Genomic DNA, 25,489 nt, shown 5'->3' on the forward strand with positions numbered 1-25,489 from the left:
TGATGTCAACAGTTGATTATGATCATGAATTGGCACAAATCATGTTCAGATGAAAGGAAGAAAACAGGTTAATTGTTAAGGTGGTTTACAGGCTTAAAAGAACAATCTTTATATTTAAAATGACCGCTTCCATTTATACTAACAGCATTTACTTTTACTTCTACTTTTAATACTTAAGTACATTTAATATCAAATTACTTTTGATACTTAAGTACATTAAACATCAGATACTTTTAGACTTTTACTCAAGTAATATTCTAAAAGGGGACTTTTACTTCTATCAAAGTAAATTTCTGGTAAGATACTTGTACTTTTACTCAAGTATGGCCTTCCGGTACTTTATACACCACTGGCGGTAAGGTAATCGTCACTACCGTACTCCATAGAAAACAATGGCACATTTGGCACAAAAGCAGTTTTGCTGTGTATGCTTGTATGTAAATGCAGCCTACACAGGCAAGTCACACAGTTAAGTAGCTTTATAATCAATTGTCCTAAAATTGCAGTAGTTTTTGAGCTGTTTTTTGGGCAGTGCTTACTAACTATGCACCTCCTAGTATATGCCATCTTTATTCATTTGAGTTTAGCTCTCTCTTTACTTAATAGAGACAGTAATGTCATTGACCATTTTTTCTCCAGATTTTTTCTATCAGTATTGGGTAGGTGACATTGTTTCGCACCTGTGGGTTACACAGTATTTATGCTATTGCAAATCTGCTTAAGACGAAACCAGTCCTTGTGAAAATGTTTGTAGGTTTGTCTCAGACGTGTTTCCTATGATGAGTTTGCCATGCTAATACTGATGCGCCAGACTGACCGAGTTTCTCTGGGCGTACTTGAGTTCAGCTTGCCTTCTCACACTCGTAGTGTGCTCTGAGGAAACCTGGCATCCTGTCTGTCTCTTTAATATAGTGTGTGTCTTTATAAATGTAAGCCATTGTGCATTAGTAAGCAATGGCCCAGTAGATTTTTTTAAATCTTAGTAGCATTAATTTTCCTGTTCCTTGCAGGTCTAGTGTTGAACTGATAATTTGTGTCAAATGTTTGTGTTTGTATAACCATGACCTCTGACCCTCTCTGTGTGGGCCTACACAGATACAAACAGTCCTGCAGGCCCAGAGGAGGACGAACACACAGCTGCCAACGACAACAGTTCCTACACGCCAGACAAGGTTAGCAAACACAGTTTCTAAGCAAATGCACCTGCAGTAAAAAATGCATACACCGAGTGGGGTGAGGGTCTTTGTCATCGCCTGTGTGTGTTTGTTTTTGTGTGAACACTGGGTTACAATTTAACATTTACCTTTATGTAATTGTCATTTGTAGAAAACCGGTGGGCTTGTTTGCTGCTTTTAGATTTTATTTCAAATTTATGTAAGTGTGTGGTACAGCCAGCATAGTCTTTTGATGATTTTTTTTTTTACTGTCACTAAGCACAGGTTTTTACCAGCCAGTCAACTTTCAGCTTAGTTGTTTAGTCAAGAAAACTTGCCATGTCTAAAATATGGCACAATTGCCAGATGCCACTTTTGCCTAGATAATGTTTTTTTATGGATCAAAAGACCAGAAATTGTCTACTGTCCATTTAACAATCATGCAAGATGCAACTGTAGGTAAGATTTCTTTGGTGTGTTGAGAGTTCTAGATTTCCACCAATAAGTTATTGGCACATTACAAGTCTTTTAATATTGCTCATAATTATTGCTAGACTTGTAACTGCCTGTCTGTCACATCTGTGATTTACTTTGCTTAACAACAAAAGCCAGTAAAGCTGATTAAGTTTTTTGGCTGATACTCTGATTTGAGACCTCTTAGCCTGCGAATTAGCCACATACTGACCACTTTAAATATCCCGGAGGGCCCCAACAAGCCCCCTCTGCCTGCTCCCTGGACTATGAGGAAACCAAACGTAATACTTAATGTAGCAAAGTCCTCAAAACAGACTATCACTACTTGACTACCTGTCCTTATACAACACAATCAGACTCAGTTTTCCAAAACACAGCATTATTTTTAAGGACGGATCAAAAACAGAGACCCATGTGGGTCCCTCGTTTATTACCAACGGCCACTGTAATAGTATCCGTCTCCCTCATCATGCCTCAATATTCATGGCAAAGGCTCATGCGCTCCTCTTGGCCATCAGACATATATCTATTAGTCCCTATAAACACTATGTGATTTGCTCTGACTCTAAATCCTGCATGCAAGCTGTTGAGTCCATGATAACAGATCACCCAATAATCCAAGAACTGCTTAAATTGGACAAAGAACTTTACAGCCGAGGAGTTTCCATTGTCTAGTGCTGGATCCCCAGTCATAGTGGCATAGAAGGAAATGAAAAAGCAGACAGCTTGGCAAAGGATGCAAGAAACAAAGAGATTGCTTGGAGATACATCCCATAAACTGATGCCTACACAGAAATCAAAGTTTACTGCAGAATAAAATGGCAAGAAGACAGGTCCACCAATAGCCAAAACAAACTGCATGAAATAACTCCCAACATCAATATTAAACACAACCGAGACTTCTTAAATAGGCAAGACCAAACAATTATAACCAGGTGCCGAATTGGTCATACTGCCCTCACCCACGACACCTCTTGGTTGGCGAGCAGGCACCAACCTGTCAATTCTGTGCTACACCCCTAACAATCAAACATTTTTTATTAGAATGTCTTCGATTTCAGCTGTCAGAGACAATTTTTATAGGGTTAAGAACTTAAAACAATTGTTTGAGAAGATTCTTCCAGTTAAACTTCTTAACTTTTTAGAGTCTTGAAATAAAACAAATGAGCTGAACATATAATGATTTACAGTTCCAATATCTGTCTATGCCATAAAATAGCCAATATGTTGCTGATATGACAATAAACCCAAACAAATACTCTGATTTGATACTGATTTGGTTTGAATGGAAAATAGATCTGTAATCAACACATATAGAATTTAATAAGCATTTTAATTTTTTCCTTTGCCCTCTTTCCAGCATCACATTGTAGCATCTCGGTCATCTGTACATCGAACAGAAGACGGGGAAGGCGAACAGCTGGACGCTCACAGGCCAGATGCTGGGACGGCCTCTGTATCACAGAGCTCCCCAGATGCCACCACTGGGAAGACCTGGTGCCCCTCATTCTCCCAGGAGGAGACTGCCACTCCCTCCCCGCCTCGTGCAGTTGCCTCTCTCTCTGTGCGTGTAGTCGGTCAGCCAGAGCGACAGGGTGTGCCACTGGTTGTGCCTCGCCCACAAGAAAAAGAAGGCACTGCACCTGTTGAAGCGGGCCCTGCCCATCCAGTGCCACAGCTCAGCCGATCCGCTCGCGCACAAGACGAAAGCGACGAAGAGGAGGATGACGATGACGACGACAGCGATGAGGATGATGACTGGGGTCCTTCGTCTCGCAGGAAAAAGAACGTCCGTGTTACTCCGCAGCGCTCGCGCCGCAAGCTTCAGCCTCCTCAACACATTCCACCACATCATTCCCCACTACAGCTTCGTCAGCCCACACCTCCACCATCTCCGCCTCCAGAGCTTTCCTTCCCTCTGCCTGACACTCCCAAACAGAGTCCTCCAGACCAGGATGAGCCGGAAGCACCAGTGGATAATTCTGTCTCATCTTCACCTTCCCCACAGAGACAAGAATCAAGTTCTAGCTCCAGATCTAGCAGCCCTGAGCCGCCTCCGAAGCGCAGGCCCGGACCACTCAGCCTGCTAGTGCGCAAGATGGAGTCTGAGGGAGCATTTGATGCTGCGAAGAAAAAGGAAGAGGAGGAAGATGCAGCAGCAGAGGAGCAGGTAGAGGCTGGAACAGGAATGGTTCTGCACACTAAAGAAGCAACTGTTAATGATAGCTGCGATGCTGAGATGACTCCTGATGTGCAAGCTTCGCCTGAGAAGGCACTGCCTGAAGTTAGTGAGTCAGTACCAACAATGCCTTCTGCTGCTGAAAGTAGCCCTCAAGAAATAGTAAAGGAAAAAGAGGCTAAGCAGGAGCTGAAAGAAAGACCAACGCTAGACGAAAAAGAAAAGCAGGATAAAGAAAAAGAGCTAGAGAAATCAACAGAGAGCGCTCATTCATCATTAAAACGCGAGCGGGAGGCATCAACGTCCCACGACTCTACCAGCTTCCATCATACTTCACCCACCACCTCCACACCTGGTGTTGCCAAGCGAAAACGGATCTTCTCTGAAGTTCCCCCACCCGAATGGCTCTTGTCTCCTTCCAAACCTGAGCAGGTGTCTGTCCTCAGGGCAGGACCTCATCATGCCAGTGCAGATATCGATATGGAAGCTGAAGCTTCTCCTTTGGTTTTACTTAAGGAGCAGAATAAAGAAGAAAATAAAGAAACTAAGATGGCATCTCAACAGGCGTCAGATGAAATGGAGGTAGGAACAGAAAAATTGGCAACTTCACAGGGATCTGAGAAAGCTGAAGAAAAGAAGGCAGAAATAGAGCATGTGGAATCTTCGTTGGCATCTGAAGCCACAATAGAAAAGCAGGCAGAGAGTGAAAAGGTGGCACTTTCACAGGCTTTCACATCAGAAACAGAAAAGACAAAAGAAATTGCATCAGTAACTGAAGACTTGGCATCTTCACCCGAACTTGCTTCTCCACAGACACCTGAAGCTGCAGAAAAAATGAAAACAATCATGGCAGTATCCAGACCCACAGAGGTAATGGAACAAGCAACAGAGAAGGTAGCTCAAGAATCAGATGCTAAAACAGAGGAGGTGGCACCTCAAGCCACAGAAGTGATGAAGCCTATAACTGAGACACCAGCATGTCCCCAGGCATCTGAAGCAGCAGTAGAATCACATGAGGGAGAAACAGAAAAACAGGCGTCTGTGCTACTATCTAACGCTACAGAAGAAATCAAAGAGAAACTGGCATCCCCGCAGGCATCTGAGGCGGCACTAGAAATGGATTCAGCAACAAAGCTGCCATCTCCAGAGAAGTCTAAAGCAGCAGAGGAAATTGAGGCAGTGACAGAGAAGCCAAAATGCCCAGATGCATCTGAAGCAGAAACCGAAAAGGTGGCATCTTCACAGTCATCTAAAGGGGCAGAGGAAATAGAAGAACCAGAGCAGGTGGCATCTGCACAAGCGTCAGAGGCAGCAGAAGAAATGAAGAAGGCAGAAACGAAGCAGCTTGCATCCCCACCGTCATCCCAAGCAGCAGAGGAAATAAAAGAGAAAGAGGCAGAAAAGCCTGGATCCCCACAGGCAGCCGAAGCCCCGGAACCAATGGAAGACGAAGCAGAGACGGCGTCTGAGTCGAGACAAGAGATGCAGAAAGCAGAGATGCCTGAGAAGCCCGCATCTCAACATGCAGCCTCTGCAGATGACGAAATGCAGGAGGCAGACCCAGACAATCGAGCATCTCCGTGTCCAGTTGACGCAGATGAAGAAATGCAGGAGTCCGAGCCCGAGAAGCCAGTGTCTCGACCAGTGGCTGAGGATTCTTCTGTGCCGCCTCGATCTCCATCAGGAGAAAAAGAGAAATCAGAAAAAACAAAGGAGAAATCCCGAAGGAGAAAATCATCTGAATGGCGCTCATCTTCCTCTAGCCAGTCTTCATCCTCTGACTCAGATTCAGAATCCTCCTCTTCGTCCTCCTCCTCTTCCTCATCAGCTAGTTCCTCAACCTCATCATCACGGGAGAAACCCAGCCCACCTATTCAAAAGCAGGTATTTGATTGGCTTGTCTGTAATCCCTTTTGTGCAGTTTAGTTGTATTTACCTTTGTCTCTGATGTGTTTCCTATGATGAGTTTGCCATGCTAATAACGAAGCATGAGAGAGACCGAGTCTCTTTTGGTGTAAATGAGTTCAACTTTCTGTATGCTCTGAAGGATACACGAGATGTAGGGGTGAAAGGAATAATTCATGAGAAATTAAATTCTCATTTTGTGCTGCTGTTTGGTGTTTTGCAGCAGCTAAAAGGCTGTAAAGAACGTGAATGTCACCTGTTATTGAAAAAGATTTTCTAGATTTATGTTTTTTCAACGTTTACACCAGGATGAAGAGGAAAAACCAAGACGGACAGACAACACGGTCGAGGAGAAAAGAAAAACTTCCAGGTTAGCAGCTGCACCACACACATACATATGAAATTTCTCTTCTATTTATTCCTGCAACAAACCCTGTAATAGATCAGTCACAATTATGCACAGTTGTTAATGCAAATGATCAATTTTCTTAAGCCAAATGAATTCCCTGCTACAGGGGTGATGGTCTTATACCATGACAGAAACACTGTTTCGGGTTATGAAGTTGGCCTAACCCATATTGTTTTGGTTTTCTACTCTGAGCAGTGATAGCTCAGGGGTTAATGTACTGGATTATTGATCAAAACGTTCCAGCCCCAAGCTGCCACTGTTGGGCCCATGAGCAATGCTCATAACCAGGGATGTAACGATACACTCTACCCACGATGCAATGCCATTGACGATACTGGGTTCACGATTCTTTCCCCGATTTTGACAAATTATGACAGTTTTCTTTTATTATTTCTCTAAAAAAAAAAAAAAAAAAAAAAAAACTGTATTTGTGCTTATCTTTTATTTATCTAAATAATGAATGTCCTTTTATTTCTGAGGTAGGTACAAACTATGCCAAATAATGCTTATTGTGTGAAAAAACTAAAATTACATTTTAAAACAAATCCAACATTATATATACAGTCGAATCCGGTTAATCGGACCACATCGGGACGCGATCGTTTTGGTCCTAATAACCGGCTGGTCCGATTACACGAACATGCCCTATGTTACAAGACGGGACGTGCTATAATTTATGTAACATATTAAATGTTTATTAAACCTTTATTGTGCGATATACACATATAGCGAACGTACATTTACATTTTCAGCATTTAGCAGACGCTTTTATCCAAAGCGACTTACACAGTGAGCGGAACACAATGAGCAATTGAGGGTTAAGGGCCTTGCTCAGGGACCCAACAGTGGCAACTTGGTGGTGGGGGGGCTTGAACCGGCAACCTTCTGTTTACTAGTCCAGTACCTTAACCACTGAGCTATCACTGGCCCATTGTGATAGCTCAATTGTGGATGTACAAACAAGAACTACTGTTGCTTACGAACTTTGTTCATTGAAACATAAATTTGCAAACAAGTTTTTCGAAACGATCTACAACACAATGTATAAGGTACTCAGCATGCGAAGCATAATAAAAAAAAAAAAAGTTCTTACTAAATTCCAGTCAACGTTTGAAGAACTTATCCAGTGTGATCTGACACGTTAATCGTGATTGACAGGAGGGAATTCCTTGCACGTGTTGCCGGACACTCTTGTTTACGCTTGACTTCATTTCGCCGAAAAGCGGAGATGCAGATGGATCCAATAACCACGCTGCTGGCTACTGGGTGCTTCGTTGTGGGAAAGAAAGTGGTGGGCGTGTTCACCTCCCGCTGGTTTTGCTCTTTGTCAACACAACTTTTTGGATTTCCTGACCTTTGATAAAAGCATAAATTCTCCCGCGGAGCCCAGGAATCCTCCCATATCTCGCTGACCCGCTTTGCATTCTTTGGTCCGATTAAACGGAATTTTGGTCCAAATAAGCGAATAACATTACACGTACATAATAGGATTTGTTTCGGTACTTTAGGATTCGGTCCGAATAAGCGGCTGGTCCGATTAACCGGTGGTCCAATTAACCGGATTCGACTGTATATATAAATGAATAATACAAATAAAGGAAGTATCCTCACATGAATAAATTTGGCTGGAAAATCCCTTATCTGGCAACTTAGTGAAGTGCCGTCAACCAGGCGAGGTGAATAGCGCCAGTGCTGTTTAAAGTGAATATCGATTCATCTTAAATGAATAACCGATTCAAATCGTGACACACGTGCACCGGTTTTTAACTGTCGTGTGGTGCATCGTTACATCCCTAATATCAACTGGTAGTGACCATGGTTTAGTAGGAGTCATTGCACTTCCACTGTGCACTCGTGTTGGCAGTTAATAAATTGTTACAAGCTGAATTAACACTGTCCAAGCACAAGCTATCCCATAAAGCAGCACTGTTTTTAAAGGACTTGTTTATTTGATGTGTTTTACTTACTGTGCTTCTTCACCTACTTCTTCCATGCATCTGACATGCTTTCTTCTCAGGTTTTAAAACATAAATGACTGTGAAATGTTTTAGCACTAATGGTAATAGCTGCCAAGATGATTTAAAAATGACTTAAGCAGTAGACTACATAGCCTACAATTACTGTTCTATCCTATGTAATACACAACAGTCAAAACTAGGAGTTAATTATGGATTAAATTAATCTTTTTTTTTATCTTTTTGTCTGAAATGGTTGCAGCCCTAAATGTACATAATAGTACAGTCTTTTTTTTTTTTACTTTTATCGACCGCTTTATCCCCTTTATAGTTAAAAAAAAAAAAAAAATCATGTAAGGTGGTTCATTTGTGCCTGACAGGCTCTTAGCTCCTTAAACAACAATGTTTGTTTTATGCACATTTTAATTCTGGTCTTTAATTAGTTTATGTGCTGATTAAGAGATTTTGGTAATTAGTCACCAATTTCCACATATAATAAATAACTAATATTGAATAAATATGGTGCTTTTTATAGTAAAATGTAATCTTGCAATCGGTTGTGATCTATAATTAGGGGTGCATTATGAAATTGAAATGTTTCAATTGAAATTGAAACTGCTATTGGTAGTCAAAATGATTGGTATTGGAGCAATATTTATTTGACACTGGAGAAAATGTCTTTTCTCTTAAGTGGAGGATTGAAAGCAAACAAACCTAGTTTTTTTTTTTGGAAACATACTAGGACAATAGTTTCCTAATGGGTAGAGCTTTGGGCCATGCAGCCACTTTTGGGTTCTTGAGCAAGGCCCTTAACCCTTCCAGTTCCAGGGGCGCTGTAGTATAATGGCTGACCCTGTGCTCCGACCCTAGCTTCCAAACAAGCCGGAAGAAACATTTCATTGTACTGTACTTGGTATTTGTATATATGACAAAGGCATTTCATCTGCTCTAGATTAATTACTTACTTACTTCATCTGCATCTTTAATTTAATAGGTGTGTTGACAGACATGAAGGGCAGAATCAGTAAAATGTTTTTTTGAGATTTTACTAAATAAAAATAAATGCACACAGTATCTTTGTAAATCCAGATTTTTGTTTAAGTACTGGATTTTACAGTTGCTAAAAAAGAGCAGTGTGGCACTGATTTAGGATGGATTTAGGTCTCAGCTGATGACTGATAAAGGCAAAAGTATGCAAACACATAATTCCCTTGTTTTATTTTACATTTAAGGTAAAAGTAAAGTTTTAGATCATGTTTTGTCTTTAATTCTTTGTATCAATTGTACCAGAACTGTTAGTCCTTTGCCTCAGGATTCGAATCCACGGAACTCAGGCACTTACCATTACACAACATGAGCTAAATACCTTGCGTACTATCAGAACAAGAATCTAGGCACGTTAGTCTCAAAATGTATACATATGTGCAATGTTTTTTAAAAGATATTAGATCCCAACTAAAGACAAACTGCATTTTGGGGTTTATATTTTCTCATCTAAAGACTGTTTTATGCAAGTACATTTTGAAAAATTTTATAAATAAATCATTATATATTGGTGCACACATTTTAATTGTCTCAAGGTCCATGGCAGGATGATAGACAATTTACCTGTGGTAGGAATCCTCTGTTCTATGTCAGTTTGGGTGTTTGTACCAATAGTCGCATCTTTCATGTACTTTTAATGGGTACAATTAAGCTAGCCCTATTTATGTAGGCATATGCATTATGTAAGTTACAATTATAATCATTAGATGAATTACTAGTCCAACAATCTGTTTTTCTGGAAACCCACAATAAACCGCAGTTTAAAAAGAATAAAAAAACCACAAAAGTATGTTCCTTTTATCTCTTGATGCATGCTCAATAATCCAGGTACACAAATCCACAAAGTTGGATCAGTTCATCTGGACACAAAGTTTGGTATAGAGATACATTTTGTCACTCATCCAAGTGACTTCTTCACCATCTTACAATGCCGTGATAGGAGCTATACCACAATCATACGTGAAAGGCACACATGGCCATTGTAATTAATGGTCATTGTGATTTGCATATGGACCTGATCACTGGTTCAGGTTGGGGTATTCAACACCAGCTTAGTCTGAAGAAGTCATTTGGATGAGTGACAAAACGTTTCTTTACAACAAACTTGTGTCCATATGAACTGATTCAACTCTGTGGATATGTTCCTTTTATTTACTCTCCTAACAAGAACAGAAATAATTGTATTTTCTTATTTAACTTAAACTGTTGTAGCAAATTTGTTTTAGAAAAAAAAATTAGTTTTAAGTATTTTTTATAACACTGTTCTTTTATTTACTTTACAGAATGTGCCGGTTGAGCAATGTAGACTAGGTAATTGGTAAACCAATCACGGTTTAATATCAGAAATTACATACATTTTACTAAGAGAATGGGCGGCATGGTGGCTAAGTGGGTAGCACTGTCGCCTCACAGCAAGACGGTCCTGGGTTCGATCCCCAGGTGGGGCGGTCTGGGTCCTTTCTGTGTGGAGTTTGCATGTTCTCCCCGTGTCCGCGTGGGTTTCCTCCGGGTGCTCCGGTTTCCTCCCACAGTCCAAAGACATGCCAGTGAGGTGGATTGGAGGTACTAAATTGTCCATGACTGTGTTCGATATAACCTTGTGAACTGATGAGTCTTGTGTAATGAGCAACTACTGTTTCTTGTGTAAAACATGATGTTAAAATTCTAATAAAACAAAACAAACATATTTTAAGTAAAGTTCAGATTTTGGATTCGAAAGAATCGACTCTTTTTGATTAATACGTAGAACCATTTGATATGACTCACTGAGATGAGCTTAGTAAATTTGATCAGGCAGTGCGCGCGCCATGCCCGAAACCCGCGTGCGTGGCTTCACGGCCTGCAGTTAGGCCCCGCCTCTCTTTGTCTCCGCCCACTCCCCTCCCGGCTCTGTTCAACATGGCGGCTCAGTGAGCGCTGCTGCGCCGAGACCGACGCATTGCACAAAACGAGGCTTTGAATTTGTTTGAAGGCGGCTGTGCGATTCATTTACAGACAGGAACGTAACGCTTCGACTTTATAGCCCGTCGACATGCTGTCCGACGGAACTAAGCACGGGTAAGGCAGAGGGAAGGAGATACAGGGAAGGTAGAATTGCTGAATGTCCTAACGCGGCCAAGCAGCTCCCACAGTGAGAATAAACGAGACACATTTAAACGTAAACACGTAGAATGAAATGCAGTTATCGTGCATGGCTTGTGTACTTGCTTTAGCAGCATTCAGTGCTTGTATTTCGTTTTTGTGGATGTGTAAAATCGCTGGAGGATTTGACGCGGGTGGGAAGAGCATGGCCTTGCTGATGGGGGAAGGGGATTTGTAGCCATTAGCTCATAATGTCCGGATGATAATGTGAACATCATCTAACCAGATCCAGTAATATAAAACGATGGTGTTAACGTTACCTTATTATCGCGATATTTTATTTATTTACCTAATTAAATGATGCATTTTATCTACGCAACTTAATGGCTTTGTTACTTCAACTTATCGTCAAAGAAATAAGCAATATGTTTTTTTTTCTTTGTGTATGGAAAAGCCCTTTGATCACTTTGATCACAACTATTAACAGATGTAGAAAAATGCTCTTGTTGTCTTTGTTTTAGGACTTGCATCTCGATGCCTCTTTTGTCAATTGTCTTATCCAGTCATTAACCGGTAGTATGTTTTCGTACACAATGGTTCCATTTAATATTGCCTTACTGCAGAGTATAGATTTCTTTGAAAATATCTTTAAAAGACCTCTGCTTAATAGTTCAAGGGTTAAATGTACTGTGAGTGAGAGAGTTTGGGGTGCAGCCCCCTAGGGAGACCAGATCAGTTGCCATTTGCTCTCCCCCTCATGGCCATTATACTCTAATTCATCACAAGCTTTACTGCTGCATCACATCTATAGCGACTGTCCATATCAGGTGTTGGTATAAATTGCTATGATATGGGCTTTCGGGACATTTCTCATACTGTTTTTGATGCCTTACATGGCGTGAGCAGAAACATAGGATAGGAATGCCTAGTGCACACTTGAATTCTAACCCCAACTTGGGATCATGCTGAGGTGCATTTGTAAAAGAGAAGAGCTGTTGTGTCTCAAATACCTCACTAAACAAACACCAATCTTTTCAAACGTGGGGGATGTTATCAAATATCGTTTGGGACAGTGGTAGCCTAGTGGGTAGAGCTTTGGGCTATCAACCGGAAGATTGGCGGTTCAAATCCAGGCTCTGCTATGCAGCCACTGTTGGGTCCTTGAGCAAGACCCATAACCCTGTCTGCTCCAGGGGCGCGGTACGGTGGCTGACCCTGCGCTCTGACCCCAGTTTCCAAACAAGCTGGGATATGCGAAGAAAGAATTTCATTGTACTGTACACAGGTACACATATATACATATACAGGTATATGTATATATGACAAAAAGAGTACATCCTTAAATTTAAAAAATCAATGCAATTAAAATCTGCTTTATGCTAAAAAAACAATTCCAAACCATTCCCCCTCTTTGGCATACATTTGTTTAACATTTTTGTCTAACAATGGTTTATGTATTCTTCATCTGATCTATTTTGTTAGGATTGTGTGGTGGAGTTGGTTAATAATGCTGAAGTATTTCTTATGCAAATATGTTTGGGTACCAGTTACTAATCTGTCAGTGTTTGGATCCTGTTTTTTTAAACTGGTATATGTTCTGACCCTGGCATACCTGAGTGTCATTTGACAGCTGAGTTATTTATAGTTATAGTGACCCAGATTACTTTCCTCAGTCACTGGTCTAGTGAGAGTTTTCTTTGTACTTTCTCTGCCTTTTATTTTTTCCATGTTCATCATCCCTTTATGTATATTTTTTCTACCTATGTGATATAATGCCCAAATACCTGTTGTTTCACTTTTTTTTTGGGTTTAATCCCTGTGTTTCTCTCCATCTCTTGTACTAGGGAAGTGAAGCAAGCCACAGTCGCAGAGCCCACAGCTCCTGTCTCTATGGAGCTCCAGGAACAGCCCGAGTCTGAGAGTGCACTCGCACATCCTGCCTCACAGGAGGCACCAGAGACCAGCGAGTCGCGCACTGATGAGGTAATGATGGCGTCTTTAAAGACGCTCCGGAGCAAGGGCAGGGTGTATGGCTAAATTAATAGGTGAGGTACATCCAAACTGGCCTTAATGACACCCACACAGCCTTTTCTGTTTTATAAGAGTGGTTGTGTATGTGTGTGTTTAGTGTATGGTGTAGTAGTGATTAACAAAAAAGAAAGATCTGTAAACTGTACAAGATATAAATATCTCCTACAGATCAAGCTTTTCTTCCTCTTTCTAGCTACCTGTTATTATACTGTCAGGGGTTAGGTCTGACTAACAGTGTGTGAAATTGGATACAGTCCCTAGTGTGCCTGTGTGTGTGCATGCACGCATGTGTGTTTGAGTGAAGACAATGGCATTTAAAGGGCTTGTTTATAGCTCCTCAGTGGCACAATGTTTCAGGAATTTACCCTATCATCGGAAGACTTCATTTCAAATTCTGCCACTGGCACATCTGTGTTGCCAGGAGTGCATATGTCTCTTAGCTTGCGTATGTCATTACAAAGGTGTTGTGGAAGAGACTCGGGTAAGCCTAATTTGTCATTGTTGTGTAGTTTGGGCAGTATGCACATTCAGCTACTTTATAATGTTACGTGACAGGAAGTATGAAATGCTTTGGATCCGTATAGCTTGTGCAGTAAAGGGTTGCCTGGCTAGCCACTGTATATTGGCTACAACGCAAACAGAGTGGACAAAAAGGGATTGTTAGATCTCAGTTCCACAATCTCTATAAATACGACCAGTCTACATATGCATGCAGGTGTGGATTAGTAGTGCACAGAGAGAATGTTTCTGCTTATGATCTGATAAGAACGCTAATTTAAATCAAATTAAAATAATTATTTGCAGATTGTTAATCAGGTTGTGTGTGATTATGAATAAGCAAGAGGCAGTTGATTTAAATGTAATAGGACCTAACAGTCTAGCAAGAAAAATAGCCAAACTCTTCTCTACTCTACTTCTGTTTTTCCTTCTCTTTTTCGTTTTAAGATCTTACCCTAATCCATTTGATTTGCTTTTGTCACCAACATGAACTCTCATCTGCTTTTCTATTTCAACTTTTCTGTCTTTTTTCTCTCCATGTTCTATTTCTTGATCTGGTAGTATGAATGTTGTGTTTTTTTTTTTAAACCCACTGATTGCTTTGTTATGAAGGTGCCCTCCCTTCTTCCATTGCTCATACTGGTACCTGCGTTACTACCTCCACCTCTCCTCTACCTCCATCATGAGCCGACATATGAGCTAGTCCCCTCAGGCAGAGTCTCCACCGCACACTTAGCCTTCACCTGACGGAATCCGGGCGGATGATTGGCCACGCTGCTCACTGCGCAAACTGATGTGGCCCCTGATTGGACTGCTTGGGAGAAGCCTGCAGAGCTGATTGGGTGGATCGAGGTGACGGTCATTTCTCTTACCTCACCTTGCATGGAGAAGGTTCACCCACAGCTTCAGATCCATAAGACACAGTATGGACATTTTCACACAGCGAGATGGTGCTGCCTGCTGTCGTGTCCTGCAAGTTAAACAGCATGCCGTCATGTATGGACTTAAATGGACTTAAGAACCAGCTCTGATCTGCTTTCATTACCGACATTCTGTCTCAGAAAGAAGTGCTGCTGCCCTGCCATTATGAGTTAAAACACATGAACAAGACTCGAACTCAGAATCAACTATGGACTTGTTACCCTTCTGTCTGGTTAATACTCCAGCTCCTTTGTTTTTCAAATGACATGTCAGCAGTTTTTGTGGAACTATCACTTTTTGCTTAAAAAGAACAACTTTCCTGGAGTAACCGTAACATCCTGAGCTTCAGGTTGATCAAAGGATTGTCTGGAATCTAACAGTTTTAAACATCAGCCTTCAGGACACACATGGACGATCTGTAATTCAGCCCTTTTTCTGCCACTGACGACACAGTCACAATGGATTAGTGTTAACCTAAAGGAGAATAACCAAGGACTTAACAAGCACCAGTTTGGAATTATTTAAAAGTGTCGTTCCACCTCGTATCATCGTGAAAAACACTATCTGCTATGTGGATTATGGACTTGTTTTGCATCTGTAAACAATTTCAAATAGACTGCAACACAACATCGATTACTCACATGCTGAAATGGGGTGGTTTCTCAGTGTGAAGGGCAAGGCTTACAGAGACTGAATTTACAAGATTCCATCAGTGCATACATAAATCATTGTTGCAAGATTTTTTGCAATCATCATCAAAGACTGTTTTGCTAAACTGAGAACAGCACAAAAGCTTCTCCCTTAAAGTCCGCTAAAAAGCAGTTCCTCTCAGCCGGCCAATCAGCACGCTCAGTTTGTCACCATTTCTCGACCTCACTGCTCAGCCTTCTCTGATTGGACCTTTGTTGCCTAGATTCGGTGCACGCTGCCGTGCGGTTGGGCCATAGCCAAGCCAGTGAGGAATCAGGTGTCAATGGTACCAGGAATACCCTTTTTTTTACCCAAGATGTATTTATTTTATTAGACATTAATCACATTGCTTTTAAAAATTAAAGTAAGATGGGTGACTTTAAAACACCTTATTTAAATCTGGGGGTTTATAGCATATTTATATTATATTTGTATTGGAATACAGCATGGCTGAAGCATGCACTTCATAGCCTGCAAGTTCCAGTACTTTATGGAACGGAGTGCATTTTTCACATGCTGTATGCCAGGTTATAGACAGGGCATTCAGAGCCTCTGTCTGTTTTATGACTTGTTTATCCAATATGGGTTTATTGATGGCTTTATGTCTTCTTTTCCCCTTCTATCACTTCTCTCCCTCCCTGATGTCTCCCCCGACCCGGTGTTTGTGTCTTTCTCTGTCGTGTCCCTCCCTGCACCCACTCGGGTCTTGTTGTCCTTTCTGTTTTTTTAGATCACCACTCCAAAAGTGATTGCCGCTCGCAAGATTTCACTCATTAGTAAGTAATTTCTTCTATTAGTAAAGGTGAATGAGAACACCATTTTGTGAAGGTAAAAGCCACAACTGGGTAGTTTTTGGAATGGTCTTATCTCTGTTTATGCTCATAACTCTTTAATTGCAGCTTCTAAGTCAGATGGAGCTTCAGTGGAGGCAGAGTCTGGAAGTGGAGCTGGCAGAAAGAGGAGGTGGGGATCAAGTACAGCAGTCACTGCTAAGAAACCCTCAATCAGCATCACTACAGAATCTCTTAAGGTATTAAATTATTACACATCACTGAAGCTACAGTCATTTTGTCAACATTTGTTTTGTCAGCAGGTATTTCTTACATTTTTGAGAGTACAATACAAACTGTAGTTTATAGAAAAAGAAGAGTGTGTTGATGGGATTTTTAATCATCTCATTGTCAGTGCTGGGAGAACAATAGTTTTTCAACCAAACATATAAAGTCAGCAGTCTTATGTGATTTAAAAGTGTGCACTGATAAAAAGTCTAGAGGATGATTAACACAACCAGTGCTTACAGGATATGTGTTTCTAATAAGAGGCCAGTATGTTTTAAAAGTATTTAAAAATCCCAACACTGATGCATCCGATACACTCACACCAGAAGACACAATACAGTGTCGGTGCAGTTCTTAGATTGGTCCACAACCCATGTAACATCAGCTTAGTGAGAGCCCTTTTCATTTATCCCCAATAGTTTGGATATGGAGGTCGACAGTTTGCAGGGCTGCAGATAAGTTACAGTCAGTAGTTGTGTACCCACCAAGTTCATCTGTATGGTAGGTGTGGCTTATCAGTGATTAAGTGTATCTAATAAAGTGCTCAATGAGTGTATCTGAGTGACAAAGCGGTGTTAGGTAGGGGCAACACCAAACTTATAAACCAACACAAGTGAATTATTTATGCTGACAGTTACATTTGCAAGGTGATGTCCAATGTGAGCTTGAACCGGCATGTGTAAATTGGGACATAGCATAAGGGTAACTAGATCTTTTACCAGGTTTTAAGTGTGAAAAGGGCTTGTTGGCTGTTAGTTGCTTGTGTGGCATTTATTTAGCTTGTCCCTCCATATAATCTGACATTTATAATTGGTCTATAAGAAAGCAAGCAAGCACATACTGGGTTCAATTCCCAGACGGAGCAGTCTGGGTCCTATGCATGTTCTCATGTATGTGTGGGTTTCCTCCAGGAACTCCCACAGTCCAAAGACATGCGTTAGGTGAACTGGAGATACAAAATTGCCTCTGATTTGTGTTTGAGATTGAACTTGATCAATCATGTATAACCTGTAACTACCTGCCCTGTCATGAATGACCAAAGTGTAAAACATCTCGTTCTTTGTGTGTGTTTGCAGTCTCTGATCCCAGACCTCAAGCCGCTGCAGGAGGCCGTGGTGGACCTTCACCCAGATGAAGGCCGTTTCTCTGGGGATGAAGAATCAACCCAGCAGAGTGAGCGCAACGAGGACCAAGGGCTCCAAATCAGACGCACTGTAACGCAGGTATGCCAGATGACTCTAGTAGTTGTGGCCAAGTGGCCAGTTGTTTATATTGAGGACTGGGTATACTAGTTTTTTTTTTTTCTTTTTTCTACTAAAGGTTGTTCCATCGGAGGGACAGGAGAACGGACAAAAAGAAAAAGAGGAGGAGGAAGAGGAGGAGGAGGAGCCGATGGAAGAGAAAGAGAAGCCCCTAAGAAAACAGAGGAGGGAAAGCTCATCAGAAGTTGCTATGGAAACACCGGAGGGAGACACCAAGAAGGGTATTTTCTTTTTTCACAAAGCTATTGTAATTAAAGTTTTTGAGCAATAAGTCATGAGCTTAACTGTTTAGTTTACTCATTTTAATCTTAGTCAGTTGAATCTCTTATTTATTTATTTATTTATTTATTTATTTTAAAAGCTTACTAAATTTTCTCTTTTTCTCCAGTGACCCCCAATGATTCTGTGGTGAGACGCTCTATCAGTCAGCAGAAGGTCGCTGTGTCCATCACCATAGATGACCCAGTGCGAACAGGCCGCCAGCTCTCACCTCCTCGTGGCAAAACATCCAACATTATCCACATCTGCAACCTGGTCAGAAAACTCTAATGTATTAAGCTGATTTTACAAAAGATACACAGTGATGGTGTTACAAGCTGTACATTCCCATGTTAAGCACTGTAGCCTTTTTCACCCCCCATGCGTGATGAGCTTTCTTTAAGCAGTTTTATGTTAGTCATTTTTGCTTGTGTGGTTTGCTGTGGGTGGGAACAAAAGTTGCCTTTCATTTTACATCAGGTAATAAATGCCTGTAATTAGTTATTACCAATTTGATTTACTGTATTGGGCGGTTGGCATTCTCCTCCAAGTGTGTTCAGCTGTTCAAAAATGCCCCCTTTCCCAAGCTAAACAAAGTGGTCTGGACTTGCATGAATAAGAAGACCTAAGGACAGTGGTAGCCTAGTGGGTAGAGCTTTGGGCTATCAACTGAAAGGTTGAGAGTTCGAATTCCAGCTCTGCCATGCAGCCACTGTTGGGCCCTTGAGCAAGGCCCTTAACCCTCTCTGCTCCAGGGGCGCCGTACAATGGCTGACCCCAGCTTTGACCCCAGCTTTCAAACGCAGGGATATGCGAAGAAAATATTTCGTTGTACTGTACGTCTATATGTATATATGACAAATAAAGGCGTTCTATTCTCTATTCTCTAGACAGGTCCAATTTGTAAAATCCGTAAAATTTACAGCTGTAATTATCATAGCTCACTGTAATATTCCTGTAAATTCCAGGCTCTGAGAAATGATTTTGACCTACAAATAAATGTTTAATAAGGATCAGCTTTTAAAAGGAAAACATTAACTTTTAGAACATTTTAATTTACTTGTGTGTGTGTGTGTGTGTGTAGGTTCGGCCTTTTACTTTAGGTCAGCTGAAGGAGCTGTTGAATCGGACCGGGTCCGTGGTGGAGGAGGGTTTTTGGATTGATAAAATCAAATCTCACTGCTATGTCACTGTAAGTCTGATTACTCATCGTACCCTCTACATTGCATTCCATCTGATTAATTACCATCTATGATTAGTGTGTTTTTTTTTTTACTTTGATAATGCCACTCTTGTTTAAAAGACCAGTTAAACCAAAAATCAATCTTGGTTTGCCCTTTACCCCAAATAATGATCTCCAGTCATGACTTGCTGCCTTTTTAAAGGTGTTCAAGTGGGTACAACTGTCTGTTAGCCCACCGGTATTGGCTGGCTGGGCATCTACTCAGATATGACTGGCTATGTCTGAAGTGGGGGGGTGGTCGAAACCCCACGATGGATTGGTGCCCTGTTTGTGGTGTATTTCTGCCTGGCTGGACATATACACAGACTTAATTGGCAATGTCTAAAGTGGTGCTAATGGCCGAAGCCCAACAATGCATTGGCGCCCTGTTTGTGGTCTCTTCCTGCCACTCTGACCCTGCTCAGAAAAAAAGTGATTAAGCTTAATCAAATTCAATTTGTGAATGAATGGTCCACAGTGGTGACCCCAAATAGAAGTGGGCAAAGGGAATTGTTCTTTCATTAATTGAACGTGCTGTACTGCTCTCTGTGATATTGTGGCAGTGGCAAAGAAATTGTCTGTGACTGAACAAGTCATGTGGTCTGTGCTCGCCAGGGTTACAATTGGAGAGTTGAATATAAGATTGTGAGGACAAAAGAGAAAATGCAAAAATAGAATTAAGTAGAGAACATGTACATTTTATGTTAGGCTGATGTTTTCTATTACCGAGCATAAAACGGTCTGATCTAATGTGTGGGAATGTGTTTGGTTCAGTACTCCAGTACAGAGGAGGCAGTAGCTACTCGTGAAGCTCTGCATGGTGTCAAGTGGCCCTCCAGCAATCCCAAAGTGCTTCGAGTGGACTTCTGTGAAAAGGATGAGGTATAAACATTTCCAGCATCCATGTGCTAAAGTCCTTTTGATTTTTTTCTTGGCGAATTAGAATCTAATCTGGCTTTCTTTTTTCCTCTTTTTGCCCACTTCTCCTTCAGCTGGACTTCCATAAAGGCCTGCTGACTGGCGAGGGCCCACGAGCCCCTCCAGCTGCAACCCGCCCTGCTGCCCCTCCCCCTCTCTTGCCCCCAACTCGTGAGAGAGAGCGGGAAAAGGAGAGAGAAGGTGGCGCGACAGGAGTCAAAGATCAGTGGGCTGAGAGGGAACGAGAGATGGAGCGTAGAGAAAGAGCACGTTCAGAGCGAGAGTGGGATAGGGACAAAGTACGCGACTTCAACAGAGACGAACGGGACGCAGCCAAGAGGTCACGGTCGCGTGAGAAGGACAGGAGACGAAAGGAGCGAGGCAAGAGTAAGGAAAAGAAGTCTGAGAAAAAAGGTGAATATTTGCTTGCATTATTTTATTTCTAGTTGAGAAGATTCTTAGATTTCTAACAAACTGTAAATGCACCTAAAACTCCCCAAATTGCTGTTTACATTAGTGAAGCCATCCGGTTCGTCTCAAGGCTTGGGTTTAGGGGTTTTTCCACTCCAACAGATACAGTCCTCCAAAGCTCCACGTGACTCCGCCAGTGCTCACAACTGCACCTGGACCAGTCAGCAAGAATCTCTGTGGTGCTATCGGCCAGTCGGATGTCAATACAGTTACGATTGGCTATGTCAGTGTTTACTCTGTGATAAAATAGGGAGAGTTGCTTCAGATACGGCATCCGACTTAAAAACTGTACCAGATGAGATTTGCAGTCCATTATGATTCACTTTCCTTTACGGGCAGCACGGTGGCTAAGTGGGTAGCACTGTCGCCTCACAGCAACAAGGTCCTGGGTTCGATCACCAGGTGGGGCGGTCCGGGTCCTGTCTGTGTGGAGTTTGCATGTTCTCCCCGTGTCTGCGTGGGTTTCCTCCGTGCACTCCGGTTTCCTCCCACTGTCCAAAAACATGCAAGTGAGGTCAATTGGAAGACTCTAAATTGTCCATGACTGTTTGATATAACCTTGTGAACTGATGAAGCTTGTGTAATGAGTAACAACCGTTCCTGTCATGAATGTAACCAAAGTGTAAAACATGACGTTAAAATCCTAATACACTAACACTGTCCTTTACAGGCTATAGGTTTCCCATCTTTGTATAATTGCTGTATGAACATGCTCTTTTGAAGACCATTTTCTTTAGTTCAGTATAGACTTGAGCTGACAACACATCTCAACCTTACAATAACAAATTTAACATTGAATTATCAATTTTATTTCTCTCTCTGTTTTTGTTCTGCTGTAGACAAACCAGAGGAGCCTCCTGCCAAATTGCTGGATGACCTGTTCCGTAAAACTAAAGCTGCTCCCTGTATATACTGGCTACCACTTACTGAGGAACAGGTGAGGAATGCATGCCAGGTTTTGTACATTAGCAGTGTTAGCTGTGACATTTTAAGACTTGAAGGCTGAATTAATTTGAATAGTAAAATTTACTTAGAGTCTGTTTGAAAACCTATGAGCTAGCTGTCTTACTACCTACACAGGCAGCTGCCTAAGTAGAGAGGGTTCTAATAAGACATCGACTTATAAGTCAGGTTATTCGAAGGCACTACTTAGACAGCGATTCCATCAGTTTTCACTTACTAAGCTAACACAGTTAGCCTCATGCCATTCAAACCAATGGAATGAGGTGGCACGATGCGCTAGCATGTCAACTAACATCTCCCTCCTTGTACCGAAAACGGTTAAATTCGCTGACGAGCCTGAATTTGCAAATAACATTTGTGCAAGTTAATACAAATTAAAAATCATTTATAATTTATTTACGTTTAAAAGTAACTCAGTTTGTTGCTTCACATCCATCCGCCAGACGCCGCACTGAATGCTGGGATTGCCTTCACCGCTAAGGCAGCATTGGATGCTCCCTTGTCATTCAGGCAAAATACCATTCAGATTTAAGGTGCCTTACTACAGGGGTTTTCTAAAAGATTGAAAACCCCTGCCGTACTAGACAGCATTTCAAGGCATCTAAGAATTCGAACAGCCTACTTCTCGAGAGCATGCGTAGGGTGACGTAAAATGCCGTCTATGTAGAGAGCCTACTAGGTTTTCGAACAGACCCTTAGTCAGGCTTTAATCAACGTACAACAAGCAACCAACTATAAATTAGTCAGAATTAGTCAATTAGAAATTGACTTGCTTCAAACTCTAGTCATACTAGAGTGAGCCGACTGTGGAATTAATGCCAGAAGAGGTTTTTAATAGCTTAGCTATTAGCACTTAGCTCTAGCATCACATCATGGCAACATTTCTCAGTTTGAATTCTGCTTTTGCCAGCTTAAATAAATACGTTTTTGGGGGGCCCAATCAAGTTTGTTGGCGGTTTGCGTCTGTTCAGTCAATTGACTAATTTTCTACAGCCACAGTTTTATTTTGGTTATATTTTGTTTGACAATGTAAACATCCAGAGCCAAATGTATTAAATCACATTTTATTGAGATTTAACAAGTGTTTTAGAAATGGCTTGTTCTAAATGTTCATCAAATCCTCTCAACAGGCAACTAAAAGGAACCAGGAGCGAGCTGAGCGGTTGAAGGAGCGAGAGAAGATCAGAAAGGAACTGGAGGAGGAGGAGAAAAAGAGGGAGGAGGAGAGGAAGGAGCGTGCACGAGGACGAGAGCGAGACGCCGCGAACCCTGCGAGCGGAGGTGGTGGAAGCTCGAGTCGGCCCTCAGAGGGAGAGAAGGACAAAGAGAGGGAGCGGGACCGGGCTAGAGAGAAGGAGGGCGAGAGGAGGAGAGACAGCAACAGAGGCCGAGGTGGAGACTCCAGACCTACGGGGGGCAGCAGGCGCTCACGGAGCCACAGCAACCCCTCCAGGGACAGACGGCGCTGAGTGTGTGTGGTTGTGCGTGCGTGCGTGTGTGTTTGAGAGAGATATAACATCAGTCAGATGCCCTTTCCTGCTCACACAGGCCCAAATATGATAAAGAAGTTCTGGTCCTGAAAAAATTCCCACTTTATATGGTAGCATCACACATGCAGTCTGTCATCTGCTGTACAGCTGCCTTCTTTTGGAGGCTTCCATCAGTTTTTTTCCCCTTAAAAAAAAAAAAAAAAAAAGCATTTTTTGTTGTAGAAATTGATGTTTGGCGGTTGTGTACAGGTTTTCTGTTTTTCAACTGGTTTGGCTTGTAAGAGGTTAATTTCCTCAGTCACACCTTAACGTTGGTGACTATATCGTCAAGCTTAACCAAATCATTTATTTCTTTTTTTTATTTATAAAATCAAGATAAAGCCGGCTTTGCAGGAAGGCAGTTTTGTTTCTCAAGAATTCTCCCTTTAGTCATTTGGCAACTTAAAGGTAATTTATTTTTGCTGACCAGCGTCCCCCTAAGCAGTGTGTTTTGGCCGTCAAGCTGAGCCAAAAGTGCTGCGTGTTTGGGCTGTGGCCTCTCGAACCCTTCAGACCCCGCTGCACTAAGTGGCTGACTACTACACCATGTATCTGCAGAAAGGTCCTGTTATGAAGGAAAACAGGTGTCAGGTTAACGTCTCATCTCTCCCTGTCCTGTTGCCTTCATGGTCGCGTCCCTCTCTTTTTTCTTCTGTTGGACTTTGTAGTCCTCACAGTTCTTTAGTGTTGTGCTCTGTGATTCATATAAGGGAGAAATCTAACCGTTATAGACCAGAGAGGAACAATACACATTTTAACAATGTTTTAACTTTTGTTTTAGTTTGGAAAAAAAAGAAAAGATTCATATTTGCTTTTTGATTATTTTTTGAGTATGCAGAATGTACAAAGAATAAAACAATGACAATGAATGTTGGTGAATATTCTTCTTTTTTGTTGTCAATGGAAATTTAATCAATCAACACTTCGAGGTTACGGTTTAAATCTTGGTTATGGCACTGTTTTTACAGCTCAAAGTCTCAAAAAAGCACAAGTGACCAATCTGAGTACAGTACAAGAACTGAAGTAGGTGGTGAAATGAACAAACCCTTATTTTTTATATTTAGTGTGACTTTTCAGAGTAAATGGCAACTCATCCACATTCTTTTAAATATATTACATCCAGCACAAACAGTAATTGTGCGGGATTGTTTCCTGTAATAAAATTTCTGACCCTCGTAATGTTAAATACTGCAAATGAATAGAAATATTTAAATGTGCAGTGAAATCATGAAGTTGTTATAAGGTTTTTAGTTTCACTTTAATAAAAAATTTTTGATCAGGTGTGTCCTATAAGACTAACTTTTGCATTTCCTAATTATATAACGGTTTATTGTGGGCTTTTTAGAAATATTATACCACTGTGCAGTGTTCATGTGGGCAGCTACATTTACTCAATATATTGAGTAAAATCTTCAAAAATCACACCAAATTTGGTTTTCCAATACCACTCATCTCCAGAAAGATTATATTTGGGGGGGGGGAAATAAAAAATACATTTTGCGCCCACAAATCTATGATCTTCACTGTCAGTAAAAAAAACATGATCAAAGACATTAAAATAAACTTGAGAAATAGGCTAACCATTTCATTCAGTTCTCTTGTGAGTTAGAGCATCTTAAAAAAGGTAAAAGCACACCGCTTGGCTTCCTGTATGTATTAATTTTTGGATGCTACAGAGCATTCTCACTAACAGTCTGCCAGTTTTCATTCAGAAATAACACAAGCAAATAAGTAGGAAGCACCAGGACAAAGAAGCCTTGTTTTAGTGAACAGGGTGGCTCTCATTTCCTATGTAATAAAGAACAGTGGTTACACGTAAATCACTGATTTAAAATAATTTAAATTACCTAATGCTCCAATGAAGCTTCCAAAAACGACATATCTATGTATGGTTTATGGTGCAGTTGCATTAGTGACAGAAATCTGGCAACCTTTGGATTATTTTAAGTATGAATTCCCTTGGCTGGCCGATCTACAGTTTAAATATATGCTGAGGAAGTGTAATATTTAATCAATACATATAATACATAGAAATCTGTGCCAATGAAAGGTATTAGTGCTAATTAAATAAATAAAGATGTTTAAGCGATGTAAATAGCAGATCACAGGCTGTTTAACACTGAATGCTCAGGGCTGCACTGCCAAGGTTCTCGTAAACAAACTTCTACAAAACTTAAAAAAAATATTCTTAAAGTATTAGGACCGTTTTACAGAATACATACAATAACACAACATTATATTTTAGTATAATGTTTAGTACAAAACTCTGTATTGGGCTGCACACGGAGCAAAAAGAGCCCAGCTTACCCTGCAATGTGAAATGCTGTGTCTCAATAGCAGCCTCGCTATTGGTCGAAATGTACCAAAGCACACTACAGAGTAAATAGGTTGTAATTTGGAACATAACAGCTCTCTTCTACTTCACTCGCTCAGTCACTTTCTTAACCGCTTATCCAATTAGGGTCG

At 41.2% G+C, this 25,489-nt stretch overlaps 1 protein-coding gene and 2 non-coding genes across 5 annotated transcripts in view; all 3 read left to right on the plus strand.

The window, feature by feature from the left end:
- acin1b (apoptotic chromatin condensation inducer 1b) overlaps positions 1-23,892 on the plus strand; it is a 35,078-nt gene extending 11,186 nt beyond the window's left edge. The window contains exons 4-17 of one of the 3 annotated variants that reach the window (XM_062994332.1): positions 1,096-1,172; positions 2,989-5,691; positions 6,021-6,082; positions 13,047-13,185; positions 16,073-16,118; positions 16,242-16,372; positions 17,477-17,623; positions 17,721-17,883; positions 18,051-18,196; positions 19,005-19,112; positions 19,917-20,024; positions 20,135-20,474; positions 21,371-21,468; positions 22,625-23,892. In XM_062994332.1, the coding sequence (XP_062850402.1) occupies positions 1,096-1,172; positions 2,989-5,691; positions 6,021-6,082; positions 13,047-13,185; positions 16,073-16,118; positions 16,242-16,372; positions 17,477-17,623; positions 17,721-17,883; positions 18,051-18,196; positions 19,005-19,112; positions 19,917-20,024; positions 20,135-20,474; positions 21,371-21,468; positions 22,625-22,963 (4,607 nt within the window). In that variant the 3' untranslated portion in view covers positions 22,964-23,892. Of the gene's footprint in view, positions 1-1,095; positions 1,173-2,988; positions 5,692-6,020; positions 6,083-11,073; positions 11,179-13,046; positions 13,186-14,481; positions 15,629-16,072; positions 16,119-16,241; positions 16,373-17,476; positions 17,624-17,720; positions 17,884-18,050; positions 18,197-19,004; positions 19,113-19,916; positions 20,025-20,134; positions 20,475-21,370; positions 21,469-22,624 lie in introns of those variants that run through there. The other 2 variants (XM_062994333.1, XM_062994334.1) reach the window with 2 other exon arrangements.
- Positions 772-882, plus strand: LOC134313008 (small nucleolar RNA U6-53/MBII-28). The gene has a single exon (XR_010011915.1). It is a non-coding gene; the product is annotated as a small nucleolar RNA U6-53/MBII-28 (small nucleolar RNA).
- LOC134313009 (small nucleolar RNA U6-53/MBII-28) lies at positions 5,761-5,857 on the plus strand. The gene has a single exon (XR_010011916.1). It is a non-coding gene; the product is annotated as a small nucleolar RNA U6-53/MBII-28 (small nucleolar RNA).
- Positions 23,893-25,489: the final 1,597 nt, after the last annotated feature.

The sequence above is a fragment of the Trichomycterus rosablanca genome, chromosome 4 (assembly GCF_030014385.1).
Source record: "Trichomycterus rosablanca isolate fTriRos1 chromosome 4, fTriRos1.hap1, whole genome shotgun sequence".
In the NCBI taxonomy this organism is placed as follows: Eukaryota; Metazoa; Chordata; class Actinopteri; order Siluriformes; family Trichomycteridae; genus Trichomycterus; species Trichomycterus rosablanca.